Here is a 14,759-nt window from a genome sequence, read left to right on the forward strand (position 1 = left end):
CCTTGGCATCTTTAATTCCATAAGAATCCAACATTTTTGTTCTGAAGCTACATATCGAAAGGTTGGTAAGGCCAGTCAGAGGCAGCAGGGGGAACTGGATGGAAGAGGGAGGGGACCTGGGAATTTGAATTACAGCACGTTCCTCCTACAGACTGGGTGATCTTGGACAAGTAGCTTAAACTCAGTCTCAAATTTTCTCTGCTGTAAAAGGAAATAGTCACATGAAAGAGTTTTTTGGAATCAAAATAAACATCCGAGCAGATGTAAACTCACCTGGCATGTAGTAAACATTCAAGAATGGTTATTTCATAAACATTGAGATTTTTGTCCAGTTAGGTATGTCAGGAAGAATAACGCACTCTTCTACCCAATTAAGTCTCTGGAAAGTCATTTGACAAGGTATTTGAAGCTACTTAGAAGTCTATGATATGCCAGGAAAAAAAGCATGATGATTTTCTCTTTGCTATTTCCAGGTCAGGACAGATAACATAATGATAAGCATTTGGTTTGGATATTCAGATGCATGGATGGATGGACGGATGGATGGGTGGGTGGGTGGATGGATGATGGATGGGTGGGTGGGTGGATGGGTGGACGGGCAGAAGTACAAAGACTTTAGAACCTACTTGCAAGACTATCAAATTCCTAAAGAAAAAGAGAGAATATCACCAAGTCCCACTATAGTGTGTGTTTCATTTCCAAACCATTGATTGCAAAGGAACCAGATCAACTTCTCCACGGCCTCCAGCTCTGCTTTCTCATTTTTGAACGCTATTCGTAGAAGTCTTGGGTTCTATTTGCTACAGAAAGTATTTGAAGTTAAAACGCTTCATATCCACAAGTACAGATGTAAAAGACACCACAGAGCTAAAACATTTTCCAGAGAGACATCCAGGAAAATAATCACATCTCTTTCTAAAACGCTTGAGAGCAGCCAAAGCTCTGGCCCTTACCTGAAGGTGGGTCCATTCTGTATTTATTCTCTTGACACCAACCAACTGGTCGAAGTCTGTAATCCAAGTAAAACAACCACTGGTCATAGGATTCAGTGTCCTCCAATCCCACATAGCGAAGGCGTAATCTTCCTCCAACATTCTCAATCACACTAACTATCCAGTACTGAAAAGGGCTCTGAGAATCCTGGAGCTCTATTAAGGAATCAACTGTAATGAGGTCTATAGGGCCTTTCCCTCGCAGAGGCTGTTTAAACAGAAGCAAAACTCCTTATTTTAAACTTTATTTTAAGGTTCTCATGGAAACAGATGACAGCAGAAGATAATATTTTTTCACACCATCATCCAAGCTACTGGCAAACAGTCTGGTGTTTCCCTCCACCCCACTGCCCCCGCCCTCCCCTCCCCTCCCCTCCCGCGCACACATCCATTATACCCGACTCTGTATCCAACAACAAAGCCACAAGTAAATAGAAAATGACAGTTTGTGCTAAGTTCTCACCAAACAAATCACCCTTCCCAGATAAAACTGCATTTGTGAGGAACGAGGGTGCTTTTAAGAAGCGTTACACCAAATTTGCCTCGAGCTAGAAAACATGCGGTAGCGGAATGTCTGCTCTTCCCATAGACGGACACATCTGATATGGGGCGATCAATTTATACCTTGACTCAGCAGACGTTTATCTTACGATGGCCCCGCTCTCATAATCAGGACACTCTCGTACTTTGATTACGTAATACACAAATACGTGTAGAGGACATTTTTTATGAATGCCTAATACACATTAATAATCAGCTAAATTAGACTATTGTGTAATTTGTACACTTAACCCCATAGTTGGTTTACAAAATATATATAACACCTGCCCCATTTGAGCAACCTTCTTAGCACATGTTTGCATAGGAAAAGGGTGTTTGTTCAGCCAGCCTTGCAGGCAAATATGTTTAAAAAATTTAACAGAGTAAAACAATTTGTCCTTTTGAAAGGGTGAACAATCATCATTTTGATTTGTCAACCAAACAATTAAATTAGTAGCCATTGAGATACAAAACTACATGAGGCAAAAATCATCACAAAACAAAACCAGATGACTATATATTAGACCGTGGTGTTCCAAAATATCAGTATCATTTATGACAGGTGAGAAATTTATGGTTAATGTTAAGAGAATAATGAGATTGTCAAAATCCACACTGTATTCTTGGTCATTCATTGTGTTCTCCCCTTTATCAGGGGCATTCTTCAAACAGATTTGGTGACTCAATAATTATTTATAACAGTACATTTCTCTTCCTGTTCTAGAATGTAAATATTAAAATGTTTTATGATAAGATTATTTTCATATCACCATCAAGATTGCAGATTAAACTGTTTTTACTTCAGTACCTTAAAATGACCTTAACCACATTTAAATATGGTTAGCCATTTCTATTACTTAACGTGTATGGGTTTAAATTTCAGCATAATGCATCCGGAATACAATAGTTAATGGAACCATTTATCAATACACTTTGAGGCTACACCCCAGCACATATAGGCTTAGTCATCACCTCTACAAAACAGTTATTCTACAGGATTTTATATACATTCACTAACATAAGATAGAGTCTTAAACTATAGGATAGTGGATACCTATCCTAACATGTTATTATTTTAAAATGTGTTCACATAAAAGCAAATTTTCCACTTATTGATTGGACCAAAGGTGAAGATTCTTCAGTGCCATTAGAATCAGTAACCTAAGTAATTTGGGAAAAAACAGGAAGTTATGCTATTTGGACACCGATATCCGTGTGGACGCATGTACCCGCAGAAGGATATATGCAAAGGTGCTGTTAGGTGTGAGCTCATGTAACTGTGCTGCTTCAGACAGAGAATAGCTGGATAACAATACATACACCTTCTAGGAGGCTGGCTGGGGCCGTCCGGGAACCAGTCAAATCACGAATGAGAAATTCCGTCCAGTCCGTGTACTTCTCTTTGATTGCTGGTGAGACAAAGGAGAGAAAAAAAAAAAAAAACACACTTCAACAAATCAGTGGAGCTTTCAACATGTTAAAAATCCCAGCACTTTTCTGTACACATGTGTTCTTTCATGACTTTTCTTCGTTTTAAATGCTGTGCTTAAATGAAGTACTAAAATGGCAACAACAAATCTGTCAGCAGTGGGTGACTTCACACCTACCACGTGCCTAGATTTTGCTAGGCACCAAGGAGATGAAAGAATGTGAAGCCCTGAAGTCTTATCATCTGTTCAGAAACTTCTGTAAACAACAAAGAAGAGGGACTTCCCTGACAGTCCAGTGGTTAGGACTCCGCGCTTCCAATGCGGGGGGGAGGGTTCAAGCCCTGGTCGGGGAACTAAGATCCTGCATGCCGCGCGGCGCAGCCCGAGAAAAGAAAATTGATTAATGAATTAACTAACCATTAAGAACAAAATTATTTTTAAAAAACCTAGAAAATATTCCAAAGCACAGAATTTAGGAGGTTCCAAGAAGAAACAGCTCCATGAGGGTGCTTTATTTATTTCCAGGTGGGGAAATAAAGCCAGGCTCTGAATTATATTAAGATTTATTATACAGGCAGAGAAGAGGAAGAAGGGATTTGCAGGCTGAGAGGAACATCATATGCTAATGAGAGTGATGGAGGGAGGAAATGGAGAAAGTGCAGCCCTCGGACACACGGCCCGGCCTGAGCACAGAGCATTGGGAAATAATGGAATAAAACGGTGGACAGCCCAGAAAGCCAGCACACACGTTTAATAAACAGGAAATCTCTGCATAAGATGAATCTGAAAATAGCATAAAGGCTTGAAGGGAGACAAAGGAAGCTAACGGCAGAGAAGCCAAGGTAGAGGCTGCTGTCTGGGGCCCCAAACAGCAGTGAGAGCACTGCATTTGAGACATCTTTTGCAAAAGAAATATTGGCCTTTGGAAGCCTGCATTCTACAAGTGCTTCAAACCCAAGACTTGAGAAAGATGTAACTTTCTTGCCATAGCTCCCAGGCTACAGATGTCCCAAAGCTAAGGTTACATCCACCCCTGGGAGAGGCCCCAAGCCTTCTCAGGGCATCACAGGATTCACAACCTCGGCCACATGAGAACAGCACACTGGCCCAGACTCCCATCCACCCACCGTGATTCCGACCTTCACATCCCATGAAGACCAGACACTGCCCAGGGTACCATGTTCAATACACAGCCTCTGTGAAAGGTTCGAGACTCAAGCAGTTCATAGATTGTTTAGGTTCTTTCAAAGCAAGATGCAACCATTTCTAGCTCAAACCTAAAGGAACAGAGTTATTACCCAAGGGAAACAGGCCACACCGGTGGTGGGAAAAGCAAGCTCACGGTGTGGCAAAGACCCGGACTCTGAGCTGGGCTCTGCCATCACTGGCTACATGACTTTGAGTAATTCACCCAATTTCTCTTGGACTCTTTCCTCTAGTGCTACAACATTTTCCTTGTGCGATGCCATAAGAATTAAAGAAGATACACCCGTCAGAAAAATATAACCATACCTGGCACGTCTATACAATTAATAAATAACAACTCTAGTTTTGTTATAAGTATATACTGAATTATTACACATTCTCACCAGATATTTTTTATTGATTCCCACAAACTGCAGATGGAAACTTTCAACATGCTTTGGCAGAACTGCCAACAGCTTAGGGAACAGTGGCAGCAACCTGCTATTTCAATCACTAACCTGCAGCTCAGTCAATATCTCCCACCATCACCCATTAATGATCGTAAGACCAAGAGAAACATCAAAATGGAAGGGACTCAAGCAAGACGAAAGGGATTTGGGCAAAGTTGGAAAGCTCAGCTCTGGGTGGGACAACAATGTCCTAGACCTGGACCCACTTAGCAAAGAGCAACCCACCTCTTCAACATCTCTTACTACTCGGGATTTTTTTTCCTCAAATAAAATACCACCTTCTACATACATACCTATAAGGAAATGCATATATTTGGGGCAAAAACTGTGTTATTGGGTCCTTTTCCATCATTAGCAAGTGTAGCAAACATTTTTCAATGCTACACCCATTTCTATGGACTGAATGTTTGTGTCACCTCCAAAATTCATTTGTGGAATCCTAATGCCCAATGTAACTGCGTTAGGAGGTGGGACCTTGGGGACGTGATTAGAATTAAATAAGTTCATGTGACTGAAGCCCTCATAAGTGGGATTAGTAACCTCATCAAAGAGACCCGCCTTGCCCCTTCTTCCCTGTGAGGACACAGCGAGACGTCTGTCTGTGAACCGGGAGGCTGGTTCCCACCAGACACGGGGTCTGCCTGTATCTTGATCTTGGACTTGGATCCAGCCCCCAGAACTGTGGGAAATAAATTTCCACTGTTTACAAGCCGCCCAGTATTTTTGTTACCGCAGCCCGAATGCACTAAGACAGCTCTGCTGCTTGCCTAAGGTGACTGAGAAGACCAAAGCAATGGAATACCAGATAAATTCATTAAAATTTGTATTTATCTTTCACTTTACAAAGCCTTTTAATTTACTTTGTATCTTTTGATCATCCTAATAATGCTACGAGGTGGCTGTTTTTAACTAACTTTTGCCCAAGTTCACTGGAAAAACAAGGGCAGAGCCAGCCTCAAACTCGAGTTTGCAGATGCCAAACTTATAAGGAGTCTTTCCACTAGCATCTATGATTCTCAAAGCTTTTGCATACAGAGAAATCAACCATTTAAATTGCAGGCATGACAGAGATAATATGAAAATGACTGCTTAAAAAAAGTTTCAAGATTAGGACAAAATATACAACAGCACCCGATAAATATGCATTTCATTTTTTATTCCAAAAGGGTGACAATTAGCACAGTCGAGGGAAACATTGTCCTGTGACTGACAGAACTTATGTCTACATCCCCTATGAGAAGAAAACTCAGTTTTTCATTTAAGGGTTGTTTCTAACATCCATGTAATCAAAGTTAAATTAGAATTTCTGAAATACGTATGCACCCTGTGAAGACACTGTGCAGTGTTGAAATTTAAATAGTCTGAGTCACAGCAAGAGAACACTGGAGATGGCTGTGAAATTTACATATCCGGGGCCCTGCACTCCAAAGGTCCTGTAACTGTCCATTAATATGCTTTTGCGTGAGGCTCTGAAGCACGCTTTTATTTGCCACAGAATATCTAGACAAATGGCTCTCCTTGGAAAAATGTATCTTAGCTACAAAAGGTACACCAATCATTTTAGGTTAGAAAGTAGAAAGAAAACAGTTCTCAGGAACTGTGCTAATTTTAGAACAACTATTTCAGTGGACATTTAGTTCTGAAAACTCTCAATTTTCAAATGTAAAAATCTATGACAAGAAGTACTGCCATATATACAAAACTATGCCTGATGAATTTACAATTCCCAGGCAATGGGTTTGTTTTAGACAATATTCAATTCAGTTAAATTCTAGTACAATAAAAACTGCCCAGAAAGCCCTGAGAATTCATTGCAATACAAGATGACCTGTAATTTTCCACATATAAATTTCTAACTAAAAAATTTTCAACTATGAATTTTAATTTACTACAGAACATCTCTCTTCAAAGACTCAAAATCAAGGCATATGAATGTAAGAAAAATCTCTCTCAAATGTAAACCAATTGCTTGCCCTATGGTCCTTATCTTTTTCTTCAAATGATGCACACATTAAATCTCAGAAAACTTAACACGCAACCTAACTACAGTAAATGTGAACTTTACAGCAAGAAAGAAATGATTAAACTGGAAAAAATCCGCAACTTTAGGTGGATAAAAGTGTATCCACAACTTGGTAATCATTTTCCCATTTCTTTAACTTATAGAGAGAATCTCCTGGAAGTCCATAAGAAGAATAAAATCCGGATCTTTCTACAACGTTCTCATGAACATGTTTTCAAGGTTCTACTGTTACAACATTATATAAACATTCAACTTCACTTTTTTAGAAGTCCCAGTTACATTTTTCATTTTCATACCTCATTCTGGAGAGGTACCCACATCTCACCTAAGGAAGCCATCGTGAACTTGAGTTTCAGAAAAAGGAAACACACCCCCACACACACACTCTTTTTATGAAGACATTTTAGATGACCCCCAAATCCTACAACTGCTTTATTAGAGAGCTGTCTATAACAGGAGTTCCAAATGAAAGGCAGAAGATTACCATCATTTTTTCAGAATTTGGGAAACCACCACTCTTGGTGGATTTCCAGCCCCACTGAGCACATGTAAACATAAAGTAACTCACCATTTCTCAAGGATACTGTTTCCTATGGACACTGGTCTGGGGGAACACAAAGTCACCCATCAGAGCTGCCCATTCAGGCAGATCCTGAACACTGAGACCTGGGCTGGGGTCAGATGGACACACTTACCTCTCCTTCCCTGTCACAACATAGAAAAGACAGGTCCATGGAGAAGTCGGCTGTATCATGCCTTTCTGCTCATTTGAAAGATGGGGAGAACAATTACCATGAACAGTGAGGCCACTTTCACTCAAACACACTGTGGGTAAAAGGAAAGTCACATTCCTTACAGTCCTAGAGTTTAAACAGGGGATATTTTGTTCTTCTTTCTGGCCATTTGCTCAACTTGAATCCATTGTATCAGTCATGTTCTTAATTTGTAATGGTTCTTTCTTGCTCTTTGGTTGTTCCTTTCTTCTAAACATTCTTCTTACCAGACGCCATTTTCAAAACCCCTCATTATAGTAATTAGAGGATGGTCTCCTTTTCTGTGCCCTGGATCCTCTGATTCCTATGGGTTTTTTGTTTTTTTATCTGCCTCTTTCTCTCCTGTATCAGAGGCTCTCCTGGAGTGACTGGTGGCCTTTAGTCGTGCATCATACTTAAATTGGACACTAGAGAAAGCCTGAAAGTGAGATTTGTGTCCTGGAACAGAGGTTTTTGACTCGTAGTGGGCACTAAGCAACTCCCCTCTGTGAAGCAAACTCCCAAACTAGATTCCCTGCTTCTCCCCGGTCAGTTCTGCCCATTTCTTCAGAGGTGAGCTTGAGGGAGGAGCCTGTGGGTTCTGGTCCTTGGTTGTACCAAAGGGGTAGGGGAGACAGAGCCTGGGAGGCGTTCCAATTACAAGCAGCCCGTGCAACCCTGTGCTTCTCAGCCCCACGCGCGACTCCCACCCACCGGGCATTCAATCCAAAGTCCGGTGCCTGCGGGGGATCCCAGGGCCCCCCCAGCTGCAGCCCGCACGTGTGTCCAGGGCTGCGGCAGCCCCTACCAAGCATCAGCAGTCACCAAGCCTTCATCAGCTCTCAGGCCACCAGAAACGTGAAATTTCCTTTCTGCGCTGGTGCCTCTGCAATTCTTTCTGTTGCTGGTTTATGTATTTGTTATTCCTTTACTATCACTTTAATGGGGTTTCTGGAGGAAGAAGAGATAAATAAGACTGTTCAATCCACAGCTACTCCCAGCTCACCAGAGAACTGGGCCGTTACAAAATGTGAGGCAGCAAGCCTTTGACTTACCGGGAAAAGATTCTTTAACACAGAGTTTGCTAAAGAAATGAGGCAACAGAGAATCTTGAATTATAAATGGAAGCACTTACACATACTATTAAGAATACAAGACTGTAGAGTTCTCTCCCTTGGAGATTTTTAAAGGAAAGAATCTGTACTAATATTTCACATAGGGTTCAAATTAAATTGTTCCTACAAACAAGAGAATAGATCATAAAATGACTGGAGAGGACTGATAAGCTCCTACTAAGTGCAATGGACCACATTACATACTACTGGGGTTCAAACATATAGACAGAGTATTTCTGTCTTTAATAATAAATACAGCCTCAATTAAGATATAACTTGTGAAGAATGTCATAAGAATCATATATACGTGCACAAAAATACACACACACATACTCACACATTCCTTAGAACTTACACAGAATGGAGGAAACGTTTCAATTCAAAGCTTCAGACCTCTTTCCATTATACAAATATACTTGTATAATTACAAAAAGAAATATTATTATTATTTCGCTCCAAAGAACAGAATTCAACAAAGAAATTATCTAAGAATTGTTGGAAGCAAATGATGGAGACAATGATAACCTCAGGTTGAAACAGAAAAAATAAGTTGACCTCAGAATATTCTACATAATTAGAACGTTTAACATTCATGCCATACCCATTAAAACCTTGGTCAGTATTTCTGCATAAATGATTTAATTTATCCCTTAAAAAGAAAGGCCTTTGCTACTTAATATTCTACACATTGCTTAGAGATTTCCTCAATATTGGGAATAGATAAGAAGTTATCTTTTGTTGAAACTAGCTTATCATGGGGTCAGATGTGACTTTTAATGGCAGCTACTTCATTAGATGGTTGTATGGATTAAATGAGAAAATAAATATAAGCTTCCTAGCAGTTATTACTCAAGTGGTAAAGTATCAACCCTTGTAAAAAGTGAAGTATTCTTTGATAATGTGGCCAATCGTTCCTTCATTAATGCATTCCAATGTTTGTACAACATACTCAGTTTTCTTTCAGAAGAACCTATATGAAATGTCTCCAAGTGATGTTTTAACTACAGGCTTACAATTTCTTGCAATCCAAATTTAACTTTGAATAAACCTGTACACCAAATCAATGGCTACAAAATGATGGCCATGAGTATAAAATCACATATTAATGTTTTATTATTTTGAAAAATTATAATTAGAATAAAAATTCCTTCCAGAATTTTCAAAGAAGGGCGACTTTTTTGCCTTCTAGTCTCTTACCTGCCTCTCCCTAACTTGGATGTTAATGCTAGTTCTGCCACCACGATCACGCCACGAAACACTGACAAACCGGCACGAAAATAATCATCATCTCGGATGAACCTAGAGGTGATCATACTAAGTGAAGCAAGTAAGAGAAAGACAGATGGCATATGCTACCACTTACATGTGGAATCTAAAAAAAATGTATTAACATATACATACTACTATATATAAAATAATCAACAAGGACCTACTGTATAGCACAGGGAACTCTACTCAATATTTTCTAATAACCTACAAAGGAAAAGAATCTGAAAAAAAACAGATATATATATATATATAGGTGTAACTGAATCACTATGCTGTACATCTGAAACCAACACAACACTGTAAATCAACTATACTTCAATAAAAATTTTTAAAAAGTATAATCTACCTCATGGAAAATAATTCCCAGTATAAACCATTATGGGAATCCAATTCACTTTTATCTTCTATTCCTGCTTCTTCACATTATTATAAAATTGATCACCTGCTATATGGTAGTGAAATGCAATCTCTCTGGTGAAACTTAGAAATAATAGTCTTAACACAATACACAGGATACCCCATGCACAAAGATCATTATTGGAGACAGTAACTTGCTGGTATTTTTTAGGAGAACGAGATCAGTTGTGAATAGATGAGACAGTGCTTACATCAATATGAATGTTTTACACACACAGCTATTTATACATAATTTTAAACTGACACAACAGAGCACACTATAGTTCCTAAAGTCTATTGTACATTTCCTCCACATCCAAATCAAACTTCTGTTCTTTATGTTATGCACAAAAGCACATAGAAACAAGTAAAACAGCCCACTTGAGATAATCACAGAACTCAGCATTCATTCAAACCAGATGTCATTATCCCTATACTCCAAATCTGGCTTGAGCAGTTGCTCTGCAACTTCACTTCTCGGTTAAATTATTCCTACAACTTATGCAAGTCGCAACTTACTGAAGAATGAATTGATTCTAATAAGCTCTTCTTGTATTTTATTTTGCCTGTTTAAGTAAGGCAAGTACCTCCCTACATACCTATTTGCAGGAATGGATTGTTGAGGGGATTTGGTGGGATTACGTAATATCTGGAGGAGCAGCACGGAATGTCCCTGTCAGGGACACACAAGAGGTGAGGTGGCGCTTTCCTTAAGGGATCCACTGCCATGCCTGTTCTGCTTCCTTTAAAACCACCCACTTCCAAACCAACAAGGACCTACTGTCTAGCACAAGGAACTCTACTCTTTATTCCTGTATGTAATATAGGAATAACCTATATGGGAAAAGAAAATGAGAAAAAATAGATATATATGTAGGTATAACTGAATCACTTTGCTGTACACTTGAAACTAAATGAAACATTGTAAATCAACTTTACTCCAATGAAATTTTTAAAAATCCACCCACTCCCAATCTTGCCCAGCCCAGGTCTACACACTCTGAGTCCTTCAACCTTCCCATCCTCTGTCCCCACTAAGCCTCACTCAGACTCACCACCCAGGCCCCTCTAAAACTACAGCGACTAGACTTATAACTGCTGGGGAAAGAAAAACACTGGGCTAAACCATCACCCACAAGTTCTGGAATCACTCATCCCTTTTTTTTTTTTTTTTTTTTTTTAAAAAAGCCCTCGAACTCACTTGTCTGACAATTTCCTACCTCCCTGCTCCCCTCCAAAACCAAACTTAGCAAAGAAGACTTAACTCTTCAGTCACTGTTCAGCCCCTTCAACTTCACCCCCCAGAACTTCCACCAAGAAGAGAATGATCAACTGTGTCAAACACTGCTGATAGGACAAGGAAGAGTAAGGCTGAGATTAGACCGCTAAATTTTTGTTTTTTTTTTTTTTTTTTTTTTTGGCGGTATGCGGGCCTCTCACTGTTGTGGCCTCTCCTGTTGCGGAGCACAGGCTCCGGACTCGCAGGCTCAGCGGTCATGGCTCACGGGCCCAGCCACCCCGCGGCATGTGGGATCTTCCCGGACCAGGGCACGAACCTGTGTCCCCTGCATCGGCAGGCGGACTCTCAACCACTGCGCCACCAGGGAAGGCCCTAGGCCATTAAATTTTACAGGAGACATTCCATAGGATCAATTCCTGGGAGTAGAAGAGCAAAGGATTTACTAGATATCAGCAAACTGCCCTCCAAAATTATGCTTGCAATTTGAACAATGACCATGCGTATATAAAATTTCCCATTCCCCCCATTCTTGCCAGTATTTTATATTCTCAGACTTCTCTGATTTTGTTAACAATCTCAACCATATGTAACTGATTTTTTAGTTTTCACTTTATTGATATCAGGGAGGCTTAGTATCAAAAAAACATGATGACAATTCAGATTTCTTTTCTGGGAACTTACTCTTCATGTATTTTTCTATAGAGATACCTTTTTTTTTTAATGCCAATTTGTAGGAGCTCTTTATTTATGGTAGATGTTAATTCTTCATTAGATATAGCAGAGGTCTTAACTTTGTATATCATATTCAACATGAGCCTTTTAAAACAAGGCATGAGATCATGTCGTCCAGACACTGAATCTTGGAATAAATTTCTAACTCCTAAGCCAGGCTCAACATCCCGCATCACTGGGGCCACTCCACTCTTCTTCCCTTTGCTCTCTATGCTGGTTTTCTCTAAACCCATCTCTTCCAAAGGGCTGCATTAGGGCTCTGCACATCCTCTTCCTTCTTCATAGAAACACTTTCCCCCATCTTGCCCCAACCAACCCCTCCTCATCTCACATCCTCCCTGATCTTCCCTAATTTCCATGATAAACTGTGTTCTCTTCTGGAATCCCACATTCTTTCCCTTCCTAGACTTAGTACAATTTATAATGACATGTTCATACTCATTTGTGTAATGAGTCCCCCGCCTGATGACTCCGTGAGCCTAGGAATTATCATATCACTGCCTTACTACTATATACCTGTACCTATAACAACTGCATATAGTAGGTGCTTAATAAAATTTTATCACAGGAGGGAAGGTCTGACAGATTAGATGGTTTTATAAATTGTGTCTGTTTTTTAACTGATCTTTGGATGAAAGAGAACTTGTTGAATTCAGATTAGGAACTACCGTTACCATGGATATTACACAGACCTTTCGATAAAATATGATTTAGCACCATAGTACACCACAAGCATTCATAAAGGAACTGCCATTGCTTTTTGTTTCTTCTTTTATTGGGTTGGCCAAAAAGCTCGTGCGGGTTTTTGCAACATCTTACGGAAAACCCGAAAGAAATTTTTGGCCAACCCAATATTTGCCTGGCTCGTAACTGCTTACATATGATGTAAGTTACTGTTTAAGATTTTAGTTTCGGCACACATAACCCAGAAAGCGAGAGATCATTCATTTAATTGAGTCAGCATTAAACACCTTATGAGATAGGACAGAAATTTAGTATTTCTCTTGAGTTCTCCTTCTGGGTGAGTACATGGTATTACTGCATTAGGCAACACTGATACTGTTCATTTCAGACAAGGGCATCACCCAGAGATTAAAGAAACACAAGGTACTATATATCCCTAGCTTAATCTCCAAGGGACCAACTGCTTTCTCTGAAGTTCCCCAGGACCTCTGAGCCCAATAAACAGCCATAATTTACAATACAAAAGCCATAAAGATAAGAACTATTTATGACATTCTCAAGGTATAACTCATATTACTCTGCATCATATCTTTAGGAGCCTAGAAGATAAATAGCCTCCAAAACTATTAGAAGAAATTTAAAACCTTATCACTGTTTGCTGGTTAAAGACCTTTATCCAATAAAACATGGAATTTCTCTCATTCTTGCACATTTCCCTTCAATTATTCTCTAGCTGTCAATATCTCACTTTATAGACATTTCTGCTATTGCTTTAAACATTTCCCTGTTTTTAAAGAATACCCTTCCAAAGAGTCAGCAACTATTTTTTCTCTCTACTAGGAAACATTTCCTACAGGTCTTTTATTGGCTATCACTACAGAGAAACAGTCAAGACTGAATTGACATATCACAAAGGTCTAGGGCTCTGAATTCAATGGAATAAGACAATTGTTTGTTAAAGATTTTATTTTCATCGGTATATCTCTGTCCCTCATACATGACTTATTTCTTTCTGTAAAGTTACCTTCTTTGCTGCAGCTAATTAGTTTCCATTCAAATTTTTCCCAATGATCCACTTAGGGGAATGTTTTAAAAAGAAAGAAAGCAGCTTGCAAAAAAATTTAAATCCACATGCCCTTTGTATATATCTAATTATATGAGTCAGTCTGTTTATCAACAGCTTTCACATTACTGTCCGTGATGGTTAATTTTATGTGTTGACTTGGCTGGACCACAGTGCCCAGATATTTGGTCCAACATTATCCTGTTAACAAGAGGATGTTTTGGGATGAGATTTACATTTAAACTGGTGGACTTTTGAGTAAAGCAGATTGCCCTCCTTAAATGTGGTGGGCCTCGTCCAATCAGTTGAAGGCTCAGATAGAACAAAAGACTGACCTCCCCTGAGCAAGAGGAGATTATGATGAAATCAGAGAACTAAATAAATGAACAGATATTCTTGTTCATGGATAGGAAGACTCAATTTTACCAAGATGTCAGTTCTTGCAATCTTGCTCTACAGATTCAACGCAATGCAAATCAAAACCCCAGCAAGTTATATTGTGGATATTGAAAAACTGACTCTAACATGTATGCAGAGATGCAAAAAACCCAGAATGGCCAATACAATAATACAATATTGAAGGAGAACAAAGTGGGAGGTCTGAGACTACGTGACTTCAAGACTTACTATGAAGCTACTGTAATCAAGACAGTGCAGTACTGTCAAAAGAACAGAAAAATAGATCAATGGAACAGAACAGAGAGCCCAGAAATAGACATACATATATAGAGTCAGCTGATCTTTGACAAAGGAGAAAAGGCAATACAATGAAGCAAAAATATCTTTTCAGCAAATGATGCTGAAACAACTGGACATCTACACGCAAAAAACGATCCTATGCACAGACCTCACACAAAAAATTACCCTT

At 39.4% G+C, this 14,759-nt stretch overlaps 1 protein-coding gene across 1 annotated transcript in view; it reads right to left on the reverse strand.

Moving 5' to 3' along the window:
* Window positions 1-14,759, reverse strand: part of SFMBT2 (Scm like with four mbt domains 2) — a 208,357-nt gene that overhangs the window by 109,001 nt on the left and 84,597 nt on the right. Inside the window, exons 5-6 of the mRNA XM_060159924.1 lie at window positions 2,853-2,941; window positions 954-1,200 (exon numbers count right to left, since the gene is read on the reverse strand). Of these exons, the coding sequence (XP_060015907.1) occupies window positions 954-1,200; window positions 2,853-2,941 (336 nt within the window). The remainder of the gene's footprint in view (window positions 1-953; window positions 1,201-2,852; window positions 2,942-14,759) is intronic.

The sequence above is a fragment of the Lagenorhynchus albirostris genome, chromosome 1, assembly GCF_949774975.1.
Source record: "Lagenorhynchus albirostris chromosome 1, mLagAlb1.1, whole genome shotgun sequence".
Classification (NCBI taxonomy): domain Eukaryota; kingdom Metazoa; phylum Chordata; class Mammalia; order Artiodactyla; family Delphinidae; genus Lagenorhynchus; species Lagenorhynchus albirostris.